General features: G+C 39.1%; 1 protein-coding gene across 1 annotated transcript in view; it reads left to right on the top strand.

Annotated features, from left to right (window-relative positions):
* NELL1 (neural EGFL like 1) overlaps positions 1-25,791 on the top strand; it is a 997,636-nt gene that overhangs the window by 226,926 nt on the left and 744,919 nt on the right. Inside the window, exons 5-7 of the mRNA XM_052662389.1 lie at positions 12,185-12,257; positions 12,883-12,965; positions 23,508-23,642. Of these exons, the coding sequence (XP_052518349.1) occupies positions 12,185-12,257; positions 12,883-12,965; positions 23,508-23,642 (291 nt within the window). The remainder of the gene's footprint in view (positions 1-12,184; positions 12,258-12,882; positions 12,966-23,507; positions 23,643-25,791) is intronic.

The following is a 25,791-nucleotide window of genomic DNA, read 5'->3' as shown; positions in this document are numbered from 1 at the left end:
ATCAAATCTCTAAGTGAAAATGGATACTGAAGATTAGATTCTTAATGGTACAAAATTGATAACAGATATCAAAAAGCAGAGATTAAAAACCTAGAATAGAGGTTAGATGCTCAAAAATACAGTATAAAAAATACAAAACAAAACCAATCTCAAAAATTAAAAAACAATATGGAATTTATTTTAAAAAATGGTTTTTTTGAAAGGTAGGCTATTAAAATGAAAGTCAAAGGAGTAATAAATATTTTTTTAAATTAAGTGATAATAGTGAAACTATATCTAGGAATTTCTATGGAACTGTTGTGGGCAGTTTGGGGTCAGTTCAGAAGTTGTTTTGTGGAAGTTGCTCAACATTCAACCGATCTTTTGATCAATTTGTGGGGGATAATGTGGTCGCCCCATCCTGTTCCTCTGCCATCTTGAGACTGCCCCTTGGTTTGGGAATTTATAGGTTTTTTAAAGGCTTTCTCACTGGTTTTGATCTGTAGGTTTGAAGACTCAAATTTGAGTGTACTGACATAGGTGACATGTATTGATGGTCTAGATTAGAGTTTCATCTTGGTCTCTATAAGGATCTCATAAGATATGGTCAATAGTTTCTAATTTAGTGTCTTTTTAGGTTAATGTCTCTCCAACTTTAGACTGCATCTGAATCTCCAGGAGGGACTGTTAGAACTCAGGCAGCTTGATGTCAGCAGTTTAGTAAGCAGCTCCAAGTTTCTTTACTTCCACAGAAATATTAGAAAACAAGCAGAAACTGTTAGAAGCAACTTTGTCAGAATTTTGGAAAATGTTAAAGACTTACAGCAACCAAGTTAATTCTGAATAAAGAAAAAGGCAACATCAAAATAGTAGGAAAGCTCTGTGGCAGTGTTACTTTCCTTCATCCCACACCAACTATAGCTTGGTGGTAGTCTTAAAAGATGTCAGTCCCTGTTCCCAGTAAGAAGCCACGGTCCCTGGTTCCAAGAGAGCAGAGCAAACCTTCTGTCTACAAATTATTTTGGAAGTTTGTTCTGTCTGAGACTACCTGAAGGACTGAATTAAGGCACTTACCTCTGTTTCACCTAACTCAGAATCAGAATTCTAGCTGGGCAGAAGAAAGGTAGACATTGCTTAAAAAGAATGCAGAGATATGAGACAACCTGGGGCAAAAGATCGTAGTTCACATACAGACACACTCACACACACACATGTGACAACCTGAAACAAAGAGGGAAAACTGAAGAGAGAGATTCACTGGGAAATTTAAGGCAAGCTCAGAGCAAGATTTTTGCTCAGCAGAGCCCTGGGAACACAGTAAACATTCACTGGGGATGATCCCTAGAATTTGCACAAGCATGGCTAAGTGTTAGAGGGCCCTAGCATATAGCGTGCTGTCCCTTATCTTCCCCCTCTCCCAGTTCCTGGCATTCAAGGAAATTGTGTTGGTCTAAAAAATTTCTGAACACAGCTCAGGAGCAGAGATTTCAGTGACCAAACATATTAGATTGGTGCAAGATTAATTTTGTTTTTCCATTTTTGAAATTTGCTATTTGATATTGGAATACATTCTTAAATGTGATTATGTTATACATCATTTTAATGCACATTTCTCACTTTATGTTTTTCTTTCTGCTAATGACTTATTACTTGCTGTTTATTTTATATTTATTTTAGACTAGGAAAATTATGTTAGACCAAAAGCAAATCTGAGTGGTTTTCTTCATCAAGTTCAAAATGGGCCTTTGAGCAGTGGAGACAACTCACAACATCAACAATGCAATTGGCCCATGAACTTCTAATGAATGTACAGTAAAGTGGTAGTTCAAGAAGTTTTGCAAAGGAGATGAGAGCCTTGGAGATGAGGAGTGCAGTGGCTGGTTATCGGAAGTTGACAACAGCCAATTGAGAGCCATCATCTAAGCTCATCCTCTTACAACTACACGAGAAGTTGCCAAAGAACTTAACTTTGACTATTCTATAGTCACTTGACATTTGAAGAAAATTGGAAAGATGAGGAAACTGAATAAATGGGTGCCTCTTGAGCTGACCAAAAATAAAAAACTTCTCATTTTGAAGTGTCTTCTCTCATTCTATGCAACAAGAAACCATTTATCATTAGAATTGTGACATGCAATGGAAAATGGATTTTATACGACAACTGGAAATGACCAGCTCAGTGACTGGATAGAGAAGAATTCTCAAAGCACATCTCAAAGCCAGAATTGTACCAAAAAAAGGTCAGGGGTACTGTTTGGTGGTTTGCTGCCTATCTGATCCCCTACAGCTTTCTGAATCCTAGTGAAACCATTACATCTGAGAAGTATGCTTAGCAAATTGATGAGATGCAGTGAAAACTGGAACACCTCCAGCCAGCACTGGAAAACATAAAGGGCCCAATTCTTCTCCACAACAACTGCTGAGCACATGTCATACAACCAACACTTCAAAAGTTGAATGAATTGGGCTACAAAGTTTTGCCTCATCTGCCTCATTCACCTGACTTCTCACCAAATGACTAATACTTCTTCAAGCATCTTGACAACTTTTTGCAGGGAAAAGGTTTCCACAAACAGCAGGACACAGACCAAGAGTCCATCAAATCCTGAAGCCTGGATTTTATGCTACAAGAATGATCAAACTTATTTCTCATTGGCAAAAATGTGTTGATTCTAATAGTTCCTATTTTGATTAATAAAGATGTGTTTTAGCCTAGTTATAATGATTTAAAATTCACCATCTGAAACCACAATTACTTTTTAACCAACTGAATAATAAGGAATACAGTCTTTATGAAAATAGATAAACTCCTAAACAAATGGATCACTGCAGCAATTCAACTATGGACAAGACAAATGAAAAGAACAATAACAACAACAACAACAACAACAACAACAACAACAAAAAATCAGGAGATCCCGGGAAAGGGAGAGACTGATTTTCAGAGTCATTACAATATTCAGTTGTTCAGTCTTGAAATAAGATGAATCAAAAACGTACTGCCATTCGAAGAAACAAAATAAATAGAAGCCATTCTGGAGGAAGTCCAAAGATTGGATTTAGTAGATGGAGACTTCAAAACAACTGCCTTAAATGTGTTCAAAAAACTAAAGGAAAACGTAGCCTAAAAGCTTAAGGAAGTGAGGAAAATTATGTATGAACAAAAGAGAATATCGTTAAAGAGAAAGTATAAAAAGGAACCAAATAGATATCCTGCAACTGAGAAGTACATTTGAAATAGGCATTAGAAGCATTCACCAGCAGGTTTGAGCAGGAAGAAGAAAACAATCACTGAACTTGAAAATAATTGTAATGAAGCAGGGGACAGAAAGAAAAAGGAGGGAAGTCATAGCTGGAAGCATGTGAATCCAAGGCATGTGTGGGTATACCAACCATCTCACTGAAACGTCAACTCCTCTTCACTCTTAGTATAGTTTGAAAGCATAGGGGTGGCTTCGTGAGCAGTTAGCCAGTGCCATTCCATGGCTGGTTTAATGCTTCTGCTATTGCCTTCTCCAAGTCTTCAATAATGTTTTGAATAAGGGACTGTGCAAATTAGGTAGTTGATCCTAAATAGTGTATATGAGGGTTATGAGAGTTTACTTGTTTATTATTGATGACTATATCTAGATTCTGAGATTTAACAAGGTCAGAACTCTATTTTATTCAGCAAGTGCTTCAGATATACCAGGTCCATAGTTGGCAGATGGTATACTCTTAACATGAATGAGTAAATGCACAAGCTGTGAATTGGACTTCTTATTTGTAAAGTGCAAAGATGTCTCTTGTAAAGGTAATGCAGGTTGTATGAGAATATGTATTAAAAGCACCTGACACACAGTAGGTTTACAACATGCATACCCTTCCCCTTATGTATTTAATGTTCCTTGTATGCTTAAGTCTATTCTGTAGTCATATTAGGTATATTTTCTACCATTTAGGGACTTTTGTTTCAGTTGGGAGCTCGTGATTAAGAGAGGGAGAAGAGTGGGTCCTATGTCTGTTCCAGCTTGGTGAGTGTGTGATTCTCTGTAGATATAAGGAATCCTTGCTTAAGAACCCCAATACCCATTACAGACAGAAAACACAGAGGCTGTTCATAGGCCTGGACAATCATTTTCCTGCAGAGGTGGGTTGTGGGGATGAGGAATAGAGTACCAACGGTTATTGACTGCTTTCTCTGTTGTAGACCTTGTTTGGCCATACCTGTATGATCTCAGTTAATTACATTTCACCTTCAGAGAATCCTAATTAAATAGTAACGTAATCATCCCTCTGTAGCCTGTTTCTAAGACCCTCTGTGGATATACCAAACTCCACGGGTGCTCAACTCCCTTATATAAAATGACAGGGTACAATTGGCCCTTCATGTATCCTGTGGATCGTGCATCTGCAGCTACAAGGGGCTGACTGTGTTACCCCTCGTGTATAAATGAGGCAAGGATACTCAGAAAGACCAAGCAACATGTGTGTCACATAGTTTATAAGTGAGTGAAATGAGATTAAAACTTAGAACTTTTTTTTTTTCAAGATTTTTGCTCATTCATGCAGCAGATGTTTTTAAGGGCTTGCTTACTATGTCACTGTGTTAGATGGTGGAGTATTTCACTTAAGTATACCGTGTCCCATGGAGAAGACAAACTTATCTTCTTCCTTAGCTCTAACCCGGAATAGGCAGTCTCAGTGGTAAGCACCAAAGGGAGGTGGCAGTTCCACACACCCCATCTTCCTAGGGAGCGTTGTGATTCTCCTTATCCCCTAGTATGAGTAGCTCCATCCAATAGCTCTTTAGAAGGAAACCTTTGAAAACTCATCTCCAATTAGTGTCCTGTATACCAGAGTGTGTTCAGTCCATCCTTTGGTGAGGTGAGATGGGCTAAGACAGGGGAGATATGTCAGTGTCTCATTACAGAAATTATCCTGATAGTTTCAGTGTCAAAAAATCTTCCTGTAAAGAGAGGCATTCACTTCTCAGGTGACTTCTCAGGCTTTTAATATATATATGTCTTGTAGAAGCTGCCTCCTGGAACCAAGAACCACACCTGTGTTTTGGTTCCAGAACTAAAATTCTTATGTTGTGTTTTCAGGCTAAAACTGTGTTTTTCTTTATTTTAAATATGAATGGTCACTTCAAAGGCAAAGTAAAAGATAAAGCTGTCAAGTCTTATTCTGGTTCCTGGTGGATCCTTAGGAATAGTGCAATAAAATGTTGCTGATGAAAGAGCAGAGGATGGAATCATTTGCTTGGTGTTTTGCACATAAACCTCTAATGTTAGTTACTGCCTATCAGAGACACAACACAAGCTGGGGATTTCTTCACTTCAAAACAGCATCCATTTGAGAAAGTAGTTGGCCAGTACTGATAGGCTTATCTGAATCTGATTGTCTTAGATTTTCATTATCAAGGTGGTTGCCTACCGCTCAATTTCCCTTTGATGCGTACTAAGCTGATTATGTTGTCACTATTCCAGAGGGTAAAGAAATGAAAAAACAAGTTTAGGTGAATCACAGTGCTTCAGAGGTTTGGTTGTTCTGATAGTTTCTAAATGGCTGAGCTCTCAGGGAGAATTCTGATCCCAAAGCCATTTACAGAGTTAGAACTGTTCTCTCAGTCGGTGTCTCTGTGTCTGGTGAATTTAGGTCTGAAACCTTTCCCTTACCTGGACTTCACTGTCTCCTTAACAGCTGAGCTGTCACGGGGAAGTGAAATTGATTACTTTTTTTTTCTCTGCCACAGCTGTTGTTTTTTACCTCAGCTGGTTCCCATAATTCCACAGATGGTAAGCATATGTTTATAGGCACATAGAAAAAGAAGCTATACTGAATTCCTCCCATCTCTAATTCTTATTTTTTCCTTTCATGCAGAAAGTCAAAGTCATACAGCCAGGGAATCATATATTTGTAGATTAATATTTATGTGCATAAAGTCTTTGGAAACAGCAGGAAAGCTAATGATATGCTAATGAGCTGACAGTTTTTATTGATTGTAATAGAAGTCGACAAGTGTCTGTCTTGGCCTTTATGCAAGCTGGAATATTTTATTAACTGTCTTCAAGGCAGAAATACATAATTGGCTGCATTTTGAAAACCCTCCTTGTCAGTTTCGCTAAGTCTTACTTTTTGTTAGCCTGTTGCCAAAGCTTGGGTCCTTGCCAGTTTATAAACAGAACACATCTTCATCCATATATTTACATGCCTGCCAGGAACTCTTCCCCACTCCCTTTTCCCTTCCCCTTCAAAGCAATTTGTTTCAGTGTTTTAGCCTACAAAAAAGGAAACGATTTTCTTCAGTGTAAACAGAGATCTGCAGGGAAATAAGAGTGTTAAAGAAGAATTAGCATTTGTTTGGCGGCAAAGCTGCTTTCATTTGTATCGGAAAGCTCCAAGTGTTGGAAGGGCTTGCCTAATCTTCCTTATTCCACATAGAAGAGGCTAATAATGGCATAATTTTTCTAACTCTTTTTCTGCATCTTCCTGTATTTTTTAGTGTGAAATGAGAAATGTTCTTGGAACAAGGGAAATAATGGGCATTAGTACCCCAGACCAGGAAAACAAAACAAAACAACCCATAACGTATCACCTGCCTGGTGCAAATTTATTTTTCAGTACCTGGTGAGCTGAGTGCAGGAAGCCGAAGAAGGTGGCAACAGGTGGATGTAACAAAGAGGAAGAAAGATCCATTTTCTCTTTCCATTGTACTAATAGTAAAGCTTGTTAATTTGGGCTCTGCCCCTTAGGGATTTATTTAGAGCCCCAGAGTGGCTGAGATTTAGCATTGTACTAATAACAAGAAAATGGATTGTTTAGCAAGTTAATAGTGTAAATAAGATTGCAGGGGAGACTGTTAGGCTACCTAAAAGGACCTTAGTTTTCCAGCACTGAAAAACTATTTCAGCAGACTGTTAGCATCAACTCATTATGGACAGTTGAATAGTATCTCTCCATGAAGGCAATTAAGATAGAACCTCTTTTTTTTTTTTTTTTTAGTTCTTTTCCATCTTTTTTTAAAATTTTTAATTGGAGGATAATTTCTCCAAAATGTCGTGTCAGATATTGTGGAGCACTGAGGTGGGTGGCCGGAGGGAGTTTGCTGTGTGACACAGGGAGCTCATTCGGTGCTCTAGAACCTTATTTTGAGAACAGGACTACCTTGTAGCACCATCTTGTGAATCCACGTAACTAGGAGACTTTCTCGATGATTTTATTTACACTATGAACTACGGTGTTGGAGAAGACTCTTGTGAGTCCCTTTACTGCAAGGAGATCCAGCCAGTCAATCTTAAAGGAAATCAACCCTGAATATTCATGGGAAGGACTGATGCTGAAGCTCCAATATTTTGGCCACCTGATGTCAAGAACTGACTCATTAGAAAAAACCCTGATGCTGGGGAAGATTGAAGACAGGAGGAGAAGGGGACAACAGAGGATAAGATGGTTGGATGGCATCACCGACTTGATGGACATGAATTTGAGCAAACTCCAGGAGTTGGTGATGGACAGGGAGGCCTGGTGTGCTGCAGTCCATGGGGTCACAAAGAGTCGGACACAGCTGACCGACTGCACTGAACTGATAGTGGCCCAGCACTGGTCTGAAATTAGCAGACCTGTAGTTGATGGCCCAAGATTAAGGTGTCCTTTTGTTGTTCTTGTTGAGTCACTAAGTCAGGTCCAACTCTTTGCAACCTCATGGACTGCAGCATGCTAGGCTTCCCTGTCCTTCACCATTTCCCGGAGTTTGCTCAAAGTCATGTCCATTGAGTTGGTGATGTCATCCAGTTGTATCCTTTAGAAAAGCTAATTAAAATATCAGAGCTTTTAGATTTTTCATAGGTCTAATGACAAGGTGATCAGTTCCTAGATCAGTAGTTTTCATCAGGCATATCAAAATCACCTCAGGGCCATTTAAAATTTTTATAGAAAACTGTGCTCCCTCACCCTCCTTTAAAATGCTGATATGTACCCCTAGTTTAACAACTAGCATTCCACATGATTTTCACAGACTCTTAAGAGCTATAAATTTATACTTTAATATTGTGTCAGGGAGGAAAAAATATCTTCCTCTTCTCTCCTAGGTTTTTCTGGCGAGTCTATGCATTAAACTGATGTAAGACCAGTTAGCAGATACTCAAAACAAATTTCAACGACATGTATACATGGCTGAGATCCAGGAAAACTAAGTAGCTTACCATAAATGGCTGAAATACCTCACCTTAAATACCATTTTCAGCTAAAGACTAACTGCACGTGGTGGTAGAACTTTGGGATTGCAAAGGGGAGGTAGACAATTCACATGGAGATGGAGATGGCAGATAAATGTTTGCTGGACCTGCAGAGACAGTGGGGTGCAGAGTGCATGCTGATCTTGTTTCCCTATCACACCTGGCTCATATTCCTTGCAGAGATCTCTGGTAATAGCTCTCTTCTGGGAACAGACCTTCTATCTAGATCCTTTTGGGTAGTTAGGGTGAAGGTCAAAGTTTCTTCCTCTGTCTTTTGGGCTTTGATTGTTTTCAGGTCTAATTGACCTACATTCCAATGAGACATTTCAAGTGGCAACTTTTGCTCACCTACAGTTATATACTTCATAGTTTTTAAGCATTTGATATAGGTAAGGTGTTGATTGTGACTACTTTGTCAAATATACTATGGTGGGAATTGCAGGGGATGCTGAGCTGAAAGCCTATGTTTTGTCCTTCATGGTGTTTCTAATTTAGTAATGTGGTTGGTTGCCATTCAGTTCTAGATAGTAATATTTTACTCTATTTGTGTATTGGATGTTGATGCTACCTTTACGATTGTGTAAGGAGTAAATATTGCTCTAGGAAATCCAAATGATTGACAACAGGGAGCACGTTCAGTAGCTCAGTCTTGTCCGACTCTTTGTGATGCTATGGACTGTAGCCTGCCAGGCTCCTCTGTCCATGGGATTTTCCAGGCAAGAATACTGGGATGGATTGCCAGTTCCTTTTCCAGGGACAACAGGGCAGTGTGTTTCAAAGTGGGGCTTCTTGACTTTTTGTGAGAATCCTCTGGGATGGCTTTTGAAAATGATGAATCTGGGTCCACCCTGATTCTCCTGAAACAGAATCTGGCATTGACCCAGGAATCTGAAGGTTAAATACTCAATGTGATTCTTAAGAAGCTGGCATTTTGAGAAATATTGCCGTGGTGAATGGTATGAAATAAAGCATAGTCTCAAAAAATGAGATCAAAGGAGGTCTGCTGGCATAGGCTCAGCCAGAGTTTCTTTTTTTCAGTTAAGTATAGATACATTTAAAAAGAAATGAAGAAAAATAATAGAAATTCTATCTTTTTATCCCTCATTTTGCCTTTTTGGGGGAGAAGTTGCTGTGCTCTAAGGTATGCTTTCATCTTTAGAAATCCTCATAGATGATTTTTCTGTGAGAGATGGCTGATCAAGCTTCTTTGTTGTTTGTTGTTTTATGCTGTATAAAATTCTGTTTTCTAAAGGAAACTAAGTGCCTAGCAAATGCTTCCTTTATCAACAAATGTCCAGGAAATAAATACAATCTGCCCGCTATCTGCTGTTTCCACGTCTTCAGAATCGACCAATTTTGACCCGCAGTTGGTTGATTCCATGCATGCTCAGCCTGTGTATACAGAAGTCATAGTCATTTTATATAAAAGACTTGAGAATCTGCAAGTTTTTGTATCCCTGATGGGTGGAGGGAAAAGGAGGTCCCAGAATTACCTTCCAACTACTGAGGGATGACTCTAGTCCATATGACAATATAGTGCAAGACCTTTTGGTTATTATGAGAAAGTCCTGGGATATATACATAGATATGTATTTACAGGTAAATGCATACACTCATTCTTCTTTGGGTTACAGTTGTTATTTGTACAGTATATTCTGCCTTTCTTTTTAATCCAGACTGGAATTATAACTAATCAAACAAATTAGCATTCCCATCTTGATTCATTTGGCAAGAACACATTTTTAAGCCAGTATGTGGGCTGACTCTCATGACCTTTGTTTTTTTTTAAGAAAAAAATATGAAGTGCCTTGAGGTTTTGTGCCGATGGGGATCAAGAATCCATTCTTATTTCCATTTTTGTTCAGGTCAACACCATTGACCTTCATCTAATGATCTGTGTAACACACATGTGTGTGCTAGAGATTAAAAGTAGAAAGAGAAGTGAGGAGGGATGCAGGAAGAAGAAAGTGTGGGAGAGACAATTAGTAATTTTAAAATGACAAAATCAGTCAGTCATTAAAATAAAAGGGCCACTTTGCTATACAGCAGAAAATAACACAACATTGTAAAGCAACTATGTGACAAAAAAAAAAAAAAAAAAAGCCAAAAAAGAATACTATTGTGTCTAATATACATTGCTACAGGATAAGCAAAAGAGATATCCTTTCAAATGGATTTTCCATTTCTTTTGGCAAAGATAATACCATGAGAAATATAGTCGAGGTTTCCAAGGGTCTTTTTCATGGCTAATAAAAATAAGAATGATTTAGGCTCTTCTGACCAGCAGATAATAGACCCAGCCCTTTCCTAATATAATATTTTCTCTCCTTTTGCATCACTCAGGGTGATCAACTGTCCTGTTTTGCCTGGCAGTCTCAGTTTTAGCACCCAAATCTCTAAATCCCAGGCAGACCTAGATAGTCACTCTAACTTCATCCATGTTTAGCCTCATTAGACAGATATTTTCTAATGTGATATTATCTCTCTCTGATGGTCTGTTCTTTGATGGAAATCTATAGCTTTGTTTACTCTTGACTGATTTTTTCTTTTATCTTGAAAGTTAGCAAAAGCACACAGATCTAAATTGTGACCATTTCAGTTTGGACAAAGATTTCATTGACCCAGCACTTAAGTGCTGGAAGGTTCTGCAGCTTTTGCATGAAACACTTCTTTTTCTCTAGATCTAGCGACTGAGGCTCAGAGAAGGTGGTTGACTTCCTAAGTAAACCTAGTTAGCTACAGATAAACCATTGACTGCCAATCCCATGCTTTTCTCAGATTCTCAAACATGCTTGAAAGGTGCCCTGGCCTCTTAAAAGAGATAATTTGCTTTGAAAAACTGTACAGCATTATGCCAGGAAGAAGCTGATTGACTTAGATTGTACTCCATTAATTACTCCCTGTAATTCCCTCGCAAGACATGGCAAATTCTTTTCGAAGAACTGTAGCAGGGACCTCCTTCCCATGGTGAGGCTGTCTGCTCCGGTAATCATAGACACTGCATCATCCTCAAAGAGGAAGAGATTAATAAAGGTATCTAGTTTTGAGGAAGAGGCCTTTTGACCCTGTTGTTGCTATTAACATTTCCAATTATTATTTTATCTTGAAATAATAAGCAGAAACAGCATTTGCTGATTACCTTTTGCTCTTCCAGAGGATAAACACATAAATGTTAAACTTTACTCCCTCTGAAAGACTTGCCACACTATCATAAACCTATATTTTATTTGTAGATTAAGCTGAGTGTACTGAACCAGCTTCTACATGTTCCATCTGTTCTATAATATCTCTTCCATCAAATCAGGGAAAAAATACCCTAGAAACAAAATCTTGAAATTCAACATGAAAAATCCAAAAGCTATGTCAACATTTTCATTGAGAGATGACAGCCCCAATGACTTTCTTAAATTAGGGCTGTTCTTCTAGACATATTGCAAAATTAAAGGACCTCCTTTCATCCACAGTGAGATTTTGAACAAATCTTAAGACTCACCAGCAAAGACTCATATTATTCAATTAGTTGAGAGCAAGGTTCTTAGTTTTCCCCAAGTCTAATATTATTTCCTTGATAAAATGAATCAGTAGAGCATTTTAGTCTAATATTTTCCTATTGTCTCTTTCCCCCACCTAAGATAATCCTGGAAATCAATATTTAATGTTTTAAGACGACTAGGGCATTGAGAATTTTTATTGCATCAGTGCCTTTTTAAGGGCCAGTTTAAAAACATTGATTGATGGATCCTTAGTTCTATGGTATGATTAACATGAATCAGTAGTAAGTAATTATAGCTTTCTCAAGATGAATGGACATTTTGAGATTTCTGGAAGAGCATGAGTTGGAGTAGGTCAGTGTGGCCAACTCACCTTCTGAATGAGGTTATCAGTCATGTTAAATAAAAAAATCTTCCCTGCAGAGAGCATGTGACAGGGGCCATTTGAACTGATACGTGTAATAGTGATTGCCGCCTCTCTCTTCTTTTATCAAGGGGATTATCCAAGATGGGAAAATCATCTTCATGCCAAATGGATATATAACACAGTGTCCAAACCTGAATCGCAGTAAGTAGCAACTTAAAGCATTTCAGAATTATGTAATATAACTTGTTGATAATATGAGAGAAGCTGTCAGGAAGGAGATACACAAACTATTTACATTGTTGACTTACGAGGTGGTGGGATTAGTGAGAGATCTTATGTATCCTAAATACTTCTGTCTTTGAATTTTTAAAAAGTTTATGTATTATTCATAGAATTAAAATTTGAAGATAAGAAAAGTTAACATGAGCAGTTTTTAGTCTGTAGATTGATACAGAAAGTTATGCTTGATATAACTATATAAATGCATGTATAAAAACTATTTTTAGAACTTCTTGAATTAGCTAGTTTACTTTTGCTGCTTCTGTGATAATTCACAATTTTTAAGGGCTGATAAAAATGAGCTTAATTTAAATTTTAAAATGTTTTACAGTTTAAAATATACTGCCTTTCCTTTCAGTTCATTTCATTTTTATTAATGAAAGGGAAAGATCTAGATCTGAAATCCTTGTGAATTCACTCCAATTTTGAAGTCAAACTTAACCAGAAAAGTGAAAACCCTTCTACGTAACCAAACAACTATGGTTGAAAAATATATTTTCTTCTGTTAGCACAGTATCAACATTTATTTTATATTTTCTTTATTGAGCTTGCCCAACTTGCAGTGATTTCTTAAGCCTGGTGCAAGGAATAATGGATTTACAAGAGCTTTTGGCCAAGATGACTGCAAAAGTAGGTATCTAAACTTCACTTGTGATGTTTCATTTTTTTGTCTATCCTATCTGGAACTCAGAGTGATTTGCTATAGTGAAAACATTTTTAGCTTTGGCATCTGCAATATGTTAACATAAAAATGGCTTACTCTTTCTTGAAATAGGACAACCTATAGTAAACATAACCATTTACATCTTTGATGCTATTCAGCTGTATCAAAATGTTTACTTGAAAAATGTTTGGAAGAAAGAGGCAATATGTATCACTGTAGCCTCCCTGGGAGTGGAAAAGGAATTTTCCCATTGGCTATTAAACTAGTAACACTGCGAGCTAATATATGGTCGAAGTCACTGCTGCTTATAAGCTAATGCATTCTGGATGCAAGAATAATTGCCAGCAATCAGAAAGGGCAAAATCACTGTTGTTAGGAACAGATTACTGTCACAGGAAGGCATTATATCACATTTCTAATACAAAATTCATTTTAAAACTGGTCCTGAGTTCAAATAGTTGAGGAGGCAAGTTTGCTTTTAACAACTGCAGTCTTCTACTTCTGTATCTCTCCATCTTCTCCATCATCCACTTGACAAACATCTTTTGAGGATTTGCTCTTTGCTTGACACTGTGTTAGGTACAGAGGAGGCAGCGATGAAGTCATTTCTACCCCCACAGACGTCATATTGAGTGGCAGAGCCAGAAATGTAGATAATTAGGGCCTTTAATAATATATATTCATAAAATTTAGATTGATAATGAAAAGCACTGAGCCTTGTGAAGAAAGGTGCTGAATAAATAGAAAACATGGCTAGTGCTGTTGTTATGATACCAATCCGTCATGGACATGAGTTCCGGCCTAGGGCGAAGAAAGAATTAGGTTGGGCCTAAGAGACATTATACTCTGCAAAAGGAAGACTTTTAATAACAGTGAAAATGATACATTAATCGTGTCCACCTGCAGCTGTGACGGCTCCTACCATCAGCCATAGTACGAGGGAAAAATTGGTGGGGTAGGTCAGTGTTTGGGAGGTAGGGCTGTATTTTGGACTCAAAGATTGTGCTGCTGAAGACAGCCTTTCTGTTTGAAACTAGGTTTTTTGGGGGCAAGTCTTTTTTTTGTCTGCAAAGGAGAGAAAGAGCACTTTCGTAAAGGGAAAAACTCAAGCTGAGAAATGAGAGCTTTTCACTTTGGAGTGTAGTGGAAATGTGAAACACAGGCAATTATTTGCCTTCCCAGCTTGCGGCATGTAGAAGCTATTATTTCATATTGTCTGGAGCAGCTTGATCTCAATACTGTTAATTATATTTTAGCTTGCTACCAAATTTTTGGACCAAGAAACATGCCGCTCAGCTTCAGGTGACTGTGGTTCTTCATATCCTGGAGTCGATGGGCCCTTTTTGTTCTCACTCTTTTTTGTTGCAGGAATGTCATTTTTGTCTTTTTAGCTGTACATTATCTAGCAGCCACGTTGAGCTCTGTCCTCAAAACATTATTATGTAAAATGGGCATTTGTGAGGCAGAAGATATTTAATTGTGGGTGATTACAAGCAGAAAATGGTGTAATCCACCTTCTAAACACCCCCCGGCCCTGTGGAAGATTTATAAGTCTATTTCTTTCAAACTGTGAATAGAATTATAATTAGAAAACTGAGGACTTCAATTTTCTCTGCAAAATTTGGAACCCATGATAATCTGGGGAGCTGGCAAACTTTTTTGTAAAGGGCCGGTTAGTAAATTTTAGTTTTTGTAGATCAAGAAGCAAAATTGAGAACATGATGTATATATTTATTTCATGTGAATGAAATTGATCAATATGACATGAAGATACTCAACACGGCTAATCATCAGGGAAATGCAAACCAAAACCACACAATGAGATATTACCTCACACCTGTCAGATTGGCTATCTTCAAAAAGAACCCAAGTAGCAGATGCTACTGTTTTCTCCATAGTAAAGGGAAACTATGTAAACTGTTATAATAATACTTTGTTGAATTGTTTTCATTTACAGTAGAAACTTTGTAAACTACTGGTGGAAGTATAAATTGAGGCAGCCACTGTGAAAGATGGTATGGAGGTTTCTCAAAAAACCAAATGTAGAACTACCTTATGACCCAGCAGTTCCATCCCTGGGTACATATCCAAAGAAAATCAAAATACTAATTCAAAAAGATACATGCACTCCAGTGTTCATAGCAGTTTTATTTAGAATTGCCAAGCTATGTAAGCAACCCTTGTGTCCATCAACAGATGAATGGATAAAGAAGATGTGTACATATACATATTATATTGTAGCTTGTTACCAAATTTTTGGACCAAGAAAGATGCCACTCAGCCTCAGGTGACATGCACACACACAATGGAATACTACTCAGCCATAAGAAAAGAGTGAAATTGTGCCATTCACAGCAGTGGACTTGGAGGGCATTATACTAAGTGAAATAAATAAGCGAAAGACAAATGCTGTTTGATATCATTCATATGTGGAATCTAAAAAATACAACAAACTAGTGAATATAACAAAAAAGAAGCAGACTCATAGAGAACAAAATTGCAATTTCTAGTGGAGAGGGCTGGAGGAACAATATCGGGATAGTGAATTAAGAGGTACAAACTATTGTACAGTATATCATGGTAGCTTATTATATAGCAAGGAGCATATAGTCAATGTGGTATAACTAAAAATGGAGTATAAACCTTTAAAAATTGTAAATTACTATATTATACACCTGTAACTTATAATATCTTATACATCAACCATACTTCAATTAAAAAATGTAATCACTGAAAAATATAAAAATCATTCTCAGCTCGCAGGTCATACAAAAATAAGTGGTGGACCAGATTTGATCCATGGGCTTTGGTTTGTCAACCCCTGATCTGGAATAAGCTGGAAAGATACTAGGTAATATTTATTGAACATTTACTATGAGTTAGTGACAGTGCTTAAATTTTTAGATTCCCTCTCTTTAATCCTTACAGCAATCCCGAGTCAGGTTTATTAGCCCGCTCTCCAGGAGAAGACGGAGTTCCAAGAAGGTTGTGTAAGTTTTCCCAAGAAAAGTGAATGGCAAAGCTGGAATTCAAGCTTAGATTCTGAAAGTTGGAACATGACGGAGAAAGTTTATGGTTGGAGGAGAAAGGATTAGAAAGAGAATCAAAAGATATAAGGGAGGAATGACTGATGGAGAAAGAGAGGAAGATGCTGCCCGTAAGAGGATGGCAATAATAGTGAGAAGAAGCATGGGCGTGCAAGAGGAGGGAAAAAGAGGAGTGTGTGTTCAGATGGCATCTGTTGGGAGCGAAACGTGAGCATAGAGCTTGTAGTGGCTTTTGAAGGAGGAAGATCAGGTAAGAACAAGGCCTCTGATGTCACCCATCTGGCTATAGCCACTTGTTGTCCTTAGGTTTATGTGGCAGTTTTCTGAGTTCTGGGTTCACATTCTGTGTGCTTCTGCCAGGACCACTCAAGGGCAACTTCTATTGCATGGTCTCTTTAAGGGTTTTCAGATCATGGGCATGACTCAGAAGTAGACTGCAAACCTGGGATCAGCCAGGTGAATTCTCAGCAAAGAATTCCTTAAGACTTCTCAAGGAAGATATTTCTCTCTAGCCAGGACCACAGTCTGAATTGGATGGTCTTCCTTCTGTGCCTGTATAAGCTTTGTTTCTTTTTCATTCACTCTGAAGCTGAGTGCCCTTTGAAGCCCCACTTTGATGTAGCAGTTTCCTTTAAGACATCGCATCTTGGGCAGACCCTGTTATCTGTCTCCCTGGCCTCCTCTGCAACCGTCAAGGTGGGAGCCCAAAGGCCACATGTTTTGGCTGACATCATGAAGCTTTGGTGCTCACTCACCTCCCTGGATCCCTGGCTGTGAGTTTGTTTTGGCCACTATGGCTTTCTTCTTTTTGTATTCGCTCCTGTGATGATTTTTTTTTTAAGCTTTGATTTGTGTATTTTACCCAGCATTTTAGTTGGTTCAAGTAGGAAAGTCTTTCAAGGTGCATAGTCTGCCATCTTGCTGGAAGCAGAGTGAAAGAGAAGGAGTCTGGGGTGATCAGCCAAATCAGAAGACAAGTAGGATTCTTGGGCACAAAGGAAACTCTGGGGCACTAAATTCATCTGTATTTGGACTTTGCCTTTGGTTAAATGAGCCAAGATTTAGCTAATAGGATTAGAGGTTTGGTTTGAGTTGCCCAGCAGCTATGATTAAAATCATAGAGTTTTGCCAAGAGAATACATTGGTCATAGCAAACAGCCTCTTCCAGCAACACAAGAGAAGACACTACACATAGACATCACCAGATGCTCAACACTGAAATCAGATTGATTATATTCTTTGCAGCCAAAGATGGAGACGCTGTATACAGTCAGCAAAAACCAGACCGGGAGCTGACTGTGGCTCAGATCATGAGCTCCTGATTGCCAAATTCAAACTTAAATTGAAGAAAGTAGGGAAGACCACTAGACCATTCAGGAATGACCTAAATCAAATCCCTTATGATTATACAGTGGAAGTGAGAAATAGATTTAAGGGGCTGGATCTAATAGAGTGCCTGATAAACTATGGATGGAGATTCGTGACATTGTACAGGAGACAGGGATCAAGACCATCTCCATGGAAAAGAAATGCAAAAAAGCAAAATGGCTGTCTGAGGAGGCTTTACAAATAGCTGTGAAAAGAAGAGAAGTGAAAAGCAAAGGAGAAAAGGAAAGATATAAGCATCTGAATGCAGAGTTCCAAAGAAAAGCAAGGAGAGATAAGAAAGCCTTCTTCAGCGATCAGTGCAAAGAAATAGAGGAAAAGAACAGAATGGGAAAGACTAGAGATCTGTTCAAGAAAATTAGAGATGGCAAGGGAACATTTCATGCAAAGATGGGATCGATAAAGGACAGAAAGGGTATGGACCTAAGAGAAGCAGAAGATATTAAGAAGAGGTGGCAAGAATACATGGAAGAACTGTACAAAAAAGATCTTCATGACCCAGATAATCACGATGGTGTGAGCACTCACCTAGAGTCAGACATCCTGGAATGTGTAGTCAAGTGGGCCTTAGAAAGCATCACTACGAACAAAGCTAGCGGAGGTGATGGCATTCCAGTGGAGCTATTTCAAATCCTGAAAGATGATGCTGTGAAAGTGGTGCACTCAGTGTGCCAGCAAATTTGGAAAACTCAGCAGTGGCCACAGGACTGGAAAAGGTCAGTTTTCATTCCAATCCCAAAGAAAGGCAATGCCAAAGAATGCGCAAACTACCTCACAATTGCACTCATCTCACATGCTAGTACAGTAATGCTCAAAATTCTCCAAGCCAGGCTTCAGTAATACATGAACCGTGAACTCCCTGATGTTCAAGCTGGTTTTAGAAAAGGCAGAGGAACCAGAGATCAAATTGCCAACATCTGCTGGGTCACGGAAAAAGCAAGAGAGTTCCAGAAAACATCTATTTCTGCTTTATTGACTATGCCAAATCTTTTGACTATGTGGATCACAATAAACTGTGGAAAATTCCTAAAGAGATGGGAATACCAGACCACCTAACCTGCCTTTTGAGAAACCTGTATGCAGGTCAGGAAGCCACAGTTAGAACTGGACATGGAACAACAGACTGGTTCCAAATAGGAAAAGAAGTACGTCCAGGCTGTATATTGTCACCCTGATCATTTACCTTATATGCAGAGTACATCATGAGAGATGCTGGGCTGGAAGAAGCACAAGCTGGAATCAAGATTGCCGGGAGAAATGTCAATAAGATATCAATAAGATCAAATATGCAGATGACACCACTCTTATGGCAGAAAGTGAAGAAAAACTAAAGAGCCTCTTGATGAAAGTGAAAGAGGAGAGTGAAAAAGTTGGCTTAAAGCTCAACATTCAGAAAACTAAGATTACAGCATCTGGTCCCATCACTTCATGGGAAATAGATGGGGAAACAGTGGAAACAGTGTCAGACTTCATTTTTTTGGGCTCCAAAATCACTGCAGATGGTGATTGCAGCCAAGAAATTAAAAGACCCTTACTCCTGGTATGAAAAGTTATGGCCAAACTAGATAGCATATTAAAAAGCAGAGACATTACTTTGCCAACAAAGGTCCATCAAGTCAAGGTTATGGTTTTTCCAGTGGTCATGTATGGATGTGAGAATTGGACTGTGAAGAAAGCTGAGCACTGAAGAACTGATGCTTTTAAACTGTGGTGTTGGAGAAGACTCTTGAGAGTCCCTCGGACTGCAAGGAGATCTGGCCAGTCCATCCTAAAGGAGATCCTGGGTGTTCATTGGAAGGACTGATGTTGAAGCTGAAACTCCAATACTTTGGCCACCTCATGCGAAGAGTTGACTCATTAGAAAAGACCCTGATGCTGGGAGGAATTGAGGGCAGTAGAAGAAGGGGACGACAGGGGATGAGATGGCTGGATGGCATCACCGATTCGATGGACGTGAGTTTGGGTGACCTCTGGGAGTTGGTGATGGACAGGGAGGCCTGGCATGCTGCGATTCATGGGGTCACAAAAAGTCAGACATGACTGAGTGACTGAACTGAACTGATGATTAAATAGGCATTAGTCATACAGATCTTGGTGGAGATACAAATGGGCTTTGGAGTGAGATTCATCTGATGTTGAATCTCATTTTTATCATGTCTTCCAGTGTTTGCAGCCTGGAATGAGTCACCGATCTCATTTCCAGCTGCATTTTCCCCCGGGTGCGACTAGGCGGGCTTGCTGTTTCATTTCTCTTTTCAAAGTAGGGATGATTGAAAATGTGTGAAAGGACAGATCAGGAAAGCAGCTCACATGTAGTTTCAGGTAACAGGAGCCAGGGTTCAGAAGAGCCCTCTTAAAGAATCCCTGTGTGTGTTAGTTGCTCAGTTGTGTCTGACTCTTCGTGACCCTGTGGACTGTAGCCCACCAGGCTCCACTGTCCATGGGATTCTCTAGGCAAGAATTCTGGAGTGGGTTGCCATCTCCTTCTCCAGGGGAAGAATCCCTACAGTGTGGCAAAGCCATACCTTTACAAGGGGGGAAAGGTGCAACAAAGTACCTTCCCTAACACCTCCCTTGACACCTCCCCTAAGTAATCCACTAGAGACCACTAATCCACTAACTTATTCTAGAAATTGTCCCAGGCAGTCTTGACACTGAGAACCACACACCTGCTAAGCTAGGTACACAGTGATTGGGTCAGGCTGTGTCCTGATCTTGCACCCTACCTGTGCTGTGATCCCATTCTCCCTTCAAGCTCAGGTAGAAAAGATGCTGAAGATGGGTAATTTCTTGATTACTTCTGTCTAAATCTTTGACAAATCTACTTGTGGAAATCAAGCAGCACTTGGGGTGGCATTTCAACTCGTAACCTATTTAATTTTTGAGATTTTCATTGTTTCCAGGAGCTCAATAGTGATTTTTCAGTTAAGTTTAAAGGTTTAATACAACAGATCTCTTTTTTTACCTTTCATATAGCAAATGCCAAATAAATAATATTTCAAAGGAAAGGGGAAAAAAAACCAATCTATTGCATGACTAATGTACCTAGTTTCATTCATTGACCTCTTACTGTGAAAAAGGCCTCTGCTGCCTGTCTTTGAATGTGTCGAGTTAAGAATAAATGATTCGCTCCATGTTTGCTTAGATAAATGCATGAACAAAAGTAAAACAGAAAAGAGATGCAGATTTGATACTGTATCTATTTTGGATCTGCAGGCATTCCTTGAGAAAATGGCAGGTAGTGTAGAAATAGCTTTTGAAAATGAATTTATAGAAATTCAGCATGTTAATGCCAGTGACAGAAAATGTAATTCTTTTTTTTTTTTTTTGATTCAGAGTTATTTTTTTCCTTTATTGTTGCTTCAGGATTTCGCAGGGGGAAAAGGAAGGCAAGACTACATATTAAGTGCCTTTGAAAAATTAGCTTTTTGCTTTACTGTGTTCCTTTGTCTTTGAAAGTCTGTCTGGTGCATTCTTATTATTACAGAGATTAGGGCTTCTCATTGTTTTCAGAGAAGGCTAAGTATATTAAAAATGAAGAAAGCTCAGAAGGGAAACCAAACCAGCCATAGGAATAGCTTCCACTGTATTAAAACTGAGGCTCTTCCTTGGAATTGAGTTTTGGAGGTGAGCATAGCTCAGCTTCAGTGGGTAGTACTGGAAATTGACAATATTGCCTTTAGGCAAGCTCCTGGATTTTCCGGAAACTGGGATAGATACAGAATTGCCTTTTGGACTTGTCCTTGAGAAGTTCTCTTCTCAGAGTGATACAACTCCCTAGAGTTGTTCCAGAGTTTCAGAGTAAGACGGGCGGTTTCCTCTCATGGATTCCTCATGCAGAACCACTTTTGGGAAAGATTCCCTTCTAGTTCAGTTCTTGTTCATTCCGAGGTCATAGAACTATCACTGCCTTATGCAGACACTGCTGAGGTGATAGAAATGAGGTCAAGATAACACGTGCTGTGTCACCACTCCCTTCTTATTCATGAAAGTTGCTCAGTCATGTCCGATTCTATGTGACCCCGTGGACTATACAGTCCATGGAATTCTCCAGGCCAGGACACTGGAGTGGCTAGCCTTTCCCACTCCAGGGGTTCTTCCCAACCCAGGTCTCCTGCATTGCAGGCAGATTCTATAGCAGCTGAGCCACAAAGGAAGCCCCCCTTCTTATTATCTCTTACCAATATACGGTTTTGGTCACTTGGCGTCACCAGACTTTTGGAAGTCTATATTATCTGTGTTTTGTAAAGAATTCCCAAATAACTTAATTATCGTCATTTCTGGAAGCTCCATGACTAGGCTGAAGATTTAAATGTGACCTGAATTTTTGGAAGATTCTGTACAGTAGAGGTGTCCTAGGAAGCTAATATTTCAGGCATAGTCACCTCAGTTTTTTTCCGGGTTGATTATACTACATGTGGTTTGTTTAGGATCCTTTTTCATCTTTGTCCTTCCTCTTGGTACTACCCATGACAGGCGGACAAGAAACAATTTTTCTTGAGAAACTTTAAAAGTGTAGAGGAAGAGGATTGAATAAGTGATAAAAACTAAGGTTGGAATTACATGTGGATACTATTTCCAGAAAATAGTGCTGTTATGAGTGAGAGGAGCATGTGTGGACAGAACCATTGAAAATATAGAAAGATGGTAGAAGTTGCCGTTAGCCAGGTTCAACTATTGTAACTAAAATATCACTCTGAAATAGTCTTAGTTTGGATCAAGAATTGACTTGATCTCCTGTATGGGGAAACTACTCAAGACAGGGATGTATAATATAAGTATGATTGAGAAGGAAAAGAAACTGATAAATTTTTAGAAAGGTATTTGTTCTTGGTGATCTTTGTGTAAGAGGAAGAGTGAGGTTGCTATGCAGCTGAGTTACCCCTTAGTGTAAATAAGGATATGACAACAGAGAGATCGTACCAGATTTCAGGCCTTTTGTACCATATTTTGGAAGGCAACCTGGAGTCACTTACACGGGAAATGGCCAGGAGAGAAGTTTGGAACCATATCACGAGGAGTTATTAGGGGAATCTGTTGGGACCAAATGTGGTTAGGGGCAGGCATTGGGGACATTGGAGCAGGCATTAAGGAAACCTCAAATGTTTATAGAGGGATTAGACTTGCTCAGCACTGGCTACAAGGCAAAACTAGATCTAATAGGAAAAAGGGAGAGAAACTACACAGCTCAAGCCAGTAAGACATTTCAGACATCTTGAGCTAGCCAAGAGAAGTAGCCTCCGTTGGAAGGTAATGCATGTTTTATCACTGTTAGGTATGCAAAGAGAGGCTGGATGATCCCTTGAAGGGATTACTTGTGACATCATTCAAACATCATAAACGCTTTCAAATCAGAGATGTTTAATGGGAGCAGTTGAGTGAGCTAGAAAAAGGAAAAAGATTATTTTTCAAAATCCTCATCTCACCTGGGGATTTGTTTGCCTCTCTTGATGTTGTCTGAATGCCAAAGTGGATTCCTGGGGCATTCCTGGAGAATCCTGAACTGGGGAGAAATCAGATCTGCCTCTGACTCACCCCTTTTCTGGCTCCAGCTCCCCAACATTTTTCAGAAAAGAATAAGCAGTGATGTCCCAGCTTATGAATCATGACGCTTTGGTTAGTGTGTGAAGAACAGGGACAGGATAGTAGGAGATAAATGTAAGTGCTTCAGAGTTGCTGATTAGATCACCTGTAAACACTGAAACAAGTCCTTGAACACATTCATTACAAGTGGTTTCTTGTGGGCTTGAGCTGAAAGCATGTGTTGATAAACACCCATGAGGTCCCTGAGATAGTTTAATGTCTCATTTGGTGCTCATTAGACCACGGGTACCAATATGTCTCCAATTTAGAATGCTTCTACCTTGTGTGAAATTAAAAAAAGAAAGAAAGAAAAAAAAAAACCAAACCCCTTCAAAACCCAAAAAAACAGATCTGGCTGAGAATCAGTGAACTGCTTTGAGCATTTACCCCCTACCTGCTCCTGCTTGGATTTATTTTTTCTTGTTACGATTAGCTTTGTTAGGACAACACAGTTGAATTATAGAAATTACATGTAGCAACTCTTGCTTGCAGCTGAACTATGCAGAAACAAGACTTAGTCAGTTGGAAAACTGTCACTGTGAGAAGACCTGTCAAGTGAGTGGACTGCTCTATAGAGACCAAGACTCCTGGGTCGACGGTGATCATTGCAGGAACTGCACATGCAAAGTAAGCCTCCTTGTACATAAACAGACTAACAGTTTAAAGAGGGCAGTTCTGCTGATTATTATGTAACCTGTTTCTTTATAAAGCCAACTTACAATGTACTACCTTTTTACTAAGTGCCTATTTACGAATAGCAGCAATTGTAAAGGTAAGTTGTAGTGTCATTATAACTACAAGTACTTGTCAAGGGAAAGCAAACACACTCTAATAACATAAACTAACGTTAAGAATCTTACTGTTTGGAGATCAGAATCTCAGAGGGGGAAGGAATGCCTTTGGTTTTTAAACTACCTAGTGGGTGAATTTAACTCAGATGACCATTATATCTACTACTGTGGGAAAAATCCCTTAGAAGAAATGGAATTGCCATCATAGTCAACAAGAGTCCAAAATACAATACTTGGATGCAGTCTCAAAAATGACAGAATGATCTCTGCTTGTTTCCAAGGCAAACCATTCAATATCACAGTAGTCCAAGTCTATGCCCTGACCAGTAATGCTGAAGAAGCTGAAGTTGAACAGTTCTGTAAAGACCTACAAGACCTTCTAGAACTAATACCCAAAAAAGATGTCCTTTTCATCATAGAGGACTGGAATGCAAAAGTACAAAGTCAAGAGATACCTGGAGTAACAGGCAAATTTGGAGTACAGAATGAAGCTGGGCAAAGGCTAATAGAATTTTGCCAAGAGAATGCACTGGTCATAGCAGATACCCTCTTCCAACAACACGAGAGGACTCTACATGTGGACATCACCAGATAGTCAACACTGAAATCAGGTTGGTTATATTCTTTGCAGCCAAAGATGGAGAAGCTCTACGCAGTCAGCAAAAACAAGACCGGGAGCTGACTGGGGAACAGATAATGAACTCCTGGTTGCCAAATTCAGGCTTAAATTGAAGAAAGTAGGTAAAACCACTAGACCATTCAGGTATGACCTAAATCAAATCCCTTTATACAGTGGAAGTAACAAATAGATTAAAGGGATTAGATCTGATAGACAGAGTGCCTGAAGAACTATGGATGGAGGTTCGTGACATTGTACGGGGGGCAGGGATCAAGACCATCCCCAGGAAAAAGAAATGCAAAAAAGCAAAATGGTTGTTTGAGGAGGCCTTACAATAGCTGTGAAAAGAAGAGAAGCGAAAAGCAAAGCAGAAAAGGAAAGATATACCCATTTGAATGCAGAGTCCCAAAGAATAGCAAGGAGAGATAAGAAAGCCTTCCTCAGTGGTCAATGCAAAGAAATAGAGGAAAACAACAGAATGGGAACAACTCTTCAAGAAAATTAGAGATACCAAGAGAACATTTCATGCAAAGCTGGGCACAATAAAGGACAGAAATGGTATGGGTCTAACAGAAGCAGAAGATATTAAGAAGAGGTAGCAAGAATACACAGAAGAACTGTACAAAAAAGATCTTCATGACCTAGATAATCATGATGGTATGATCACTAACGTAGAGCCAGACATCCTAGAATGCCAAGTCAGGAAGCATCACTACAAACAAAGCTAGTGGAGGTGATGGAATTCCAGTTGAGCGATTTCAAATCCTAAAAGAGGATGCTGTAAAAGTGCTGCACTCAGTATGTCAGCAAATTTGGAAAACTCACCAGTGGCCACAGGACTGGAAAAGTTCAGTTTTCATTCCAATCCCAAAGAAAGGCAATGCCAAAGAATATTCAAACTACTGCATAACTGTACTCATTTCACACACTAGCAAAGTAATGCTCAAAATCCTCCATGCCAGGCTTCAACAATGCATGAACCAAGAACTTCCAGATGTTCAAGCTGGCTTTAGGAAAGGCAGAGGAACCAGAGATCAAATTGCCAACATCTGCTGGATCATGGAAAAAGCAAGAGAGTTCCAGAAAAACATCGATTTCTGCTTTATTGACTATGCCAAAGCCTTTGACTGTGTGGATCACAATAAACTGTGGAAAATTCCTAAAGAGATGGGAATCCCAGACCATCTGACCTGCCTCTTGAGATATCTGGATGCAGGTCAGAAAGCAACAGTTAGAACTGGACATGGAACAACAGACTGGTTCCAAATTGGGAAAAGAATACATCAAGGCTATATATTGTTACCCTGTTTATTTAACTTATTTTCAGAGTACATCACGAGAAATGCTGGGCTGAAGGAAGCACAGG

Source organism: Budorcas taxicolor, chromosome 25 (assembly GCF_023091745.1).
Source record: "Budorcas taxicolor isolate Tak-1 chromosome 25, Takin1.1, whole genome shotgun sequence".
NCBI classification, from domain to species: Eukaryota; Metazoa; Chordata; class Mammalia; order Artiodactyla; family Bovidae; genus Budorcas; species Budorcas taxicolor.
The sequence above is the reverse complement of the archived record's forward strand: the minus strand, read 5'-3'. Positions and strand labels throughout refer to the sequence as shown.